This window comes from Triticum urartu, chromosome 2A (genome assembly GCF_056163025.1).
Source record: "Triticum urartu cultivar PI428250 chromosome 2A, HENAU_Tu73, whole genome shotgun sequence".
NCBI lineage: Eukaryota > Viridiplantae > Streptophyta > Magnoliopsida > Poales > Poaceae > Triticum > Triticum urartu.
This window is the reverse complement of record NC_141874.1, coordinates 120,610,531-120,616,210: the sequence shown is the minus strand read 5'-3', so window position 1 is coordinate 120,616,210 and position 5,680 is coordinate 120,610,531. Positions and strand designations below refer to the sequence as shown.

Here is a 5,680-nt window from a genome sequence, read left to right as displayed (position 1 = left end):
TTATTTTTGGGACTAACCTATTAACCAGAGGCCCAACCCAGAATTGCTGTTTTTTTGCCTGTTTTAGGGTTTCAAAGAAAAGGAATATCAAACGAAGTCCAAACGGAATGAAACCTTCGGAAACGTGATTTTCTCATTAGATAAGATCTAGGAGACTTGGACCCTCCGTCAAGAAAGCCACGAGGTGGTCACGAGGGTGGAGGGCGCGCCCCCTGCCTCATGGGCCCCTCGAAGCTCCACCGACGTACTTCTTCCTCCTATATATATCCACGTACCCCCAAACGATCAGATACGGAGCCAAAAACCTAATTCCACCGCAGCAACTTTCTGTATCCACGAGATCCCATCTTGGGGCCTGTTCCGGAGCTCCGCCGGAGGGGGCATTGATCACAGAGGGCTTCTACATCATCATCCAAGCCTCTCCGATGAAGTGTGAGTAGTTTACTTCAGACCTACGGGTCCATAGTTAGTAGCTAGATGGCTTCTTCCCTCTTTTTGGATCGCAATACAATGTTTTCCTCCTCTCTCGTGGAGATCTATTCGATGTAACCTTCTTTTTGCGGTATGTTTGGTGAGACCGATGAATTGTGGGTTTATGATCAAGTCTATCTATGAATAATATTTGAATCTTCTCTGAATTCTTTTATGTATGATTGGTTATCTTTGCAAGTCTCTTCGAATTATCCGTTTGGTTTGGCCTACTAGATTGGTTATTCTTGCCATGGGAGAAGTGCTTAGCTTTGGGTTCGATCTTGCGGTGTCCTTTCCCAGTGACAGAACGGGCAGCAAGGCATGTATTATATCGTTGCCATCGAGGATAACAAGATGGTTTTTTTATCATATTGCATGAAACTATCCCTCTACATCATGTCATCTTGCTTAAGGCGTTACTCTGTTTTTAACTTAATACTCTAGATGCATGCTTGATAGCGGTCAATGAGTGGAGTAATAGTAGTACATGCAGGCAGGAGTTGTTCTATTTGTCTCGGACGTGATGCCTATATACATGATCATACCTAGATATTCTCATAACTATGCTCAATTCTGTCAATTGCTCAACAGTAATTTGTTCACCCACCGTAGAATACTTATGCTCTTGAGAGAAGCCACTAGTGAAACCTATGGCCCCGGGGTTTCTTTCTCATCATATCAATCTCCATCACTTTATTATTGCTTTGCTTTTACTTTGCTTTTACTTTTTACTTTGCATCTCTATACCAAAAATACCAAAAATATTATTTATCATCTCTATCAGATCTCACTTTCGTAAGTGACCGTGAAGGGATTGACAACCCCTAAGCGCGTTGGTTGCGTTGAGCTATTGTTTTTGTGTAGGTACGAGGGACTCACGCGTAGCCTCCTACTGGATTGATACCTTGGTTCTCAGAAACCGAGGGAGATGCTTACGCTACTTTGCTGCATCATCCTCTCCTCTTCAGGGAAATCCAACGCAGTGCTCAAGAGGTAGCAGTACAGACAATGAGAAATAGTCCCTCGTCTATTGAGAAGAATGCTATATTCTGACGAGATGCTTGAACAACTTCACCGAGAAGTATCTGCATTACAAATAAGAGAGAGTTATGTTTCAAGAAGAAACCATGCCGAGAAGATTGTGTGATGGAGCTGACCCCTTACAATATTGCTGAAGTGGAAAAAAATTCTTTGGTGTGTCTTAAGTAGGATGACTGCAGTCGAGATGTGTGAAGGCGAAGTGAGATAAAGTAATTTTTTTCATTCTTTCTCTTTCTCTTATTTGAGTCATAGGTCTGTCGTACTATTAAGAGGGGTATAGGTATTCCAGACTTAAGTTTGTTATGATGCTTAGCCAAAACCTATGAAAGATCAATCTCTTCCATAGACTTCTCAGACATCATTAAGACATATTTGATTATGAGAAGTGCGACTTCATATAACTAAAAAAGTGTAATATGCACTTTTCTCACTTTTGAAAAATTACATGTTGCACTTTACATGAAATTTATCTTCTCCTCCTTTTTCCAACAAGTTCTCCCTCTCAGCGCACTTCCACTGTGTGGAGGAGGATCAATGGAACATTCAGGGCAGGGAAGTGATGGCGGTGCTGGACAGCTACCCGGCCCTCCACCTCACCAAGGGGAGAAAGGTCCTCGAGATCAGGCCCTACATCAAGTGGGAAAAAGGAAATCAAGATTCTCTCGGTGAGTTACTCTTATACAACACACCAAGATTGTTCTAATCGTAGCGGTTTCTTTAATGAAAATCGATGGTGCAGCCTGTTGTTTTGTTTAGAAAATGTTGCCACGCCCCGCATCGTCTGCAAAGAAATTGACACATGATTATCGCAACCGTGGTGGATTTTTTAGGAGAAACTGAATATCATCATACTCGGTAGAAATACATACATACACGAAAATTACATGTGACCAAGAAAAGACCATAGCCCTGGAAACGTTGCAAAAGGAACCCAATAAAAAGACTTAAAAACACAGTGGCGGTTTCTTTAATGGAAATCAACGGCGCAGTCCATTGTTTGGGAAAAAACATATAGTCCATGCTACTTGCTAAGGACATTAAGTTTTGATGTTTTATTCTTCGCAGGCTATGTGGGGTTTGGAGATATTTTCCCGAGAGACATCGAGGATGATCGCATAGATGAACATGCGTTCAAGGTATAGTGTGCGCTACACATGCCCTTTTTTGTGCTGATGTGCACTATCGATCGAATTCGATGAACTGACGCCCTTTTGCAAAACATTAAAATAGGTGTTGCGCAACATGGGACAAGGCATCAGAATCCTTGTGACCATGTTTTGAAAGGAAACTAGCGAATCCTACTCTCTGCGTGAGCCTACTGAAGTATACAATACTCCAACATATATGTTAGGTATATTACAATGCATGCATGTATATGTGCATAATACCTACATGCCTATTTTTGTGCAGTAATTCTATGCCTTCTAAAGTTAGCACGGCTAGCTACCTACCTAAAGCAACTACTGTTATACGGTGGTCACTATTTGGTAGATCTAGGAGTTTGGTGCACGGCATATATATGCTCTCGAACTGCTTCTCCATAAGGTTTGTTGTTTTAGTATATAAAGCAATGAAATATTAGGAATCACATCCCTCTTCTAGTCATGTGTTTTCAGTTTGAGATGAAATTAGTTTCATATGTGTAATCTGGCATGGTCATATACCTTATATGCATGTAAAGGGGTTCTTGCGCAAGCTAATGAAAATTAGGAGATCTTTGTGGTATGAAGCAGGCGTGGCTTCCCAACGATGTGATTTACTTTAGAGCTGAGTCGGATGCGGTGCTCCAGATGGAGGTGGGAATGAGTGGCGAATCATCTGATCAAGGATTCCCGGGAGACTCCATGTCGGCATTAAGCACCGTGGCGTCTGTCAGGCTAGTTGACACATGAGACTCCAAGGCAGTGGCTCCCTGGTTTTGGTAGATATTGCATCTTCTTGGTGCACTAACTTGCCGCCTTGGGTTTTGGAGATTATTGAAAGAAATAGTAAGGGGTACGATTTGTTTGATAGTGCACATAGAGAGAAATAGTCCCAGATTTATCAAGAAGAATGCTATATTCCGATGAGAAGTTCGAAGGACATCACTGAGAAGTTATGTTTTGGGAAGAAACCATGCCGAGAAGATTGTGTGAAGGAGTTAACCCCTTACAAAATTGCTGAAGTGAATAAAATTTTCTTTGGTGTGTCTGAAGAAGGATGACTGTAGTCGAGACATCTGAAGGAGAAGCGAAGATGCAGTATTTTTGTTTTGTTGTTTGTCTATCTCTTATTTGAGTCATAGGGCCACCGTACTATTAAGAGTGGTACATGTATTCGAGACTTAAGTCTGTTGTGATGCTCAGCCAAAACCTATGAAAGATCCATCGGTGCCATAGCTTACTTAGATTTCATTAAGACACATATGATTATGAGAAGTGTGAATTCATATAACTAAAAAAGTGTAATATGCACTTCTCTCAAGTTCAAAAAAGTGCATGTTGCACTTTAGATGAAATTTGGTTTTTCCTCCTTTTTTCCTACTAGGTCTCCCCCTCGGTGCACTTCCACTGTGTGGAGGAGGATCAATGGGACGCTCTGGGCAGGGAGGTGAGGGCAGTGCTAGATGGCTACCCAGACTTCCACCTCACCAAGGGAAGAAAGGTCCTCGAGATCATGCTCTCTGTCAAGTGGGACAAGGGAAACACCCTCGAGTTCTGGCTCGAGACTCTCAGTGAGATACTCTTGCACAACACATTAAGATTGTTCTTATCATAGCAGTTTCTTTAATGAAAATCAACGGCACAACCTTTTGCTTTTTTATAAAATGTCGCCACACTTGCATCGCCTGTAAAGAAACTGACACATGATTGTCGTAACCATGGTGGTTTGTTTTTGATAGAAACCAGATATCATCATACCCAGTAGAAATACAAACATACACGAAAATTACACGATACCAAGAAAAGACCATAGCCATGGAAACGTTGCAAGGAACCCGATAAAAAGGTTTAAAAACACAGTGGCTATTTCCTTGATGGAAATCAACGACATAGTCCATTATTTGGTGAAAAAACAAAACATATAGTCCATGCTACTTAATGCATGTCTTATTAGTTAATCCTACTTGCTAATGACATTAAGTTATGATGTTTTATTCTTCGCAGGCTATGCGGGGTGTGGCGATGTTTTCCCGATATACATCGAGGATGGCCGCACATATGAGGAAGCGTCGAAGATATAGTGTGCACTACACATGCCCTTTTTTGCGCTGGTGTGCACTATCGATCGAATTCGATGAACTAACGCCCATTTGCAAAACATCAAAATAGGTGCTGCGCAACATGGGACAAGGCATCATAATCCTTGTGACCATGTTTCGAAAGGAGACTAGCACATCCTAGTCTCTCCGTGAGCCTACTGAAGTATACAATACTCCAATATATATGTTAGATATACTATAATGCATGCATGTATATGGAATGCATAATAGCTGCATGCCTATTTTTGTGCAGTAATTTTATGCCTTCTAAAGTTAGCGCGGCTAGTTATCTACCTAAAGCAACTACTGTTATATGGTGGTCACTATTCTTGTTGTAGACCTAGCAGTTTGGTGCATGACATATATATGCTCTCGAACTGCTTCCCCATAAGGTTGATCGTTTCGAGATATAAAGCAATGAAATATTAGGCGTCACATTCCTCTTCTAGTCATGTGTTTTGAGTTTGGCATGAAATTAGTTTCATATGTGTAATCTGGCTTGGTCATATCCCTTATATGTACGTAAAGGAGTTCCTGCGCAAGCTAATGAAAATTAGTAGATCTTTGCGGTACGAAGTGGGTGTGTCTTTCCAATGGATGTGATTTCCTCTAGTGTCGGGTCGGATGTGGTGTTCTGGATGGAGGTGGGAATGATTGACGAATGATCGGATCAAGGATGCACTAGAGACTCCTTGTCGGCATTAAGCATAGTGGCGTCCATCGGGCTAGTTGACACATGTGACTCCAGGGAATTGGCTCCCTGCTTTTGGTGGATATTGCAGCTTCTTGGTCCAATGACTTCCCCCCTTGGGTTTTGGCTATTGTTGTCAACAATAGTAAGGGGATGAGTTGTTCGATAGTGCACAACAAGAGAAATAGTCCCAGACGTATCGAGAAGAATGCTATATTCTGATGAGAAGTTCGATG

General features: G+C 41.7%; 1 protein-coding gene across 1 annotated transcript; it reads left to right on the top strand.

Moving 5' to 3' along the window:
• Window positions 1–2,071: 2,071 nt before the first annotated feature.
• LOC147984212 (putative trehalose-phosphate phosphatase 4) lies at window positions 2,072–4,735 on the top strand. Its single transcript, XM_087541009.1, has 4 exons — window positions 2,072–2,177; window positions 2,578–2,648; window positions 4,039–4,225; window positions 4,659–4,735. Exons 1-4 carry the CDS (start codon window positions 2,072–2,074, stop codon window positions 4,733–4,735), a joined length of 441 nt encoding a protein of 146 aa, XP_087397135.1.
• Window positions 4,736–5,680: the final 945 nt, after the last annotated feature.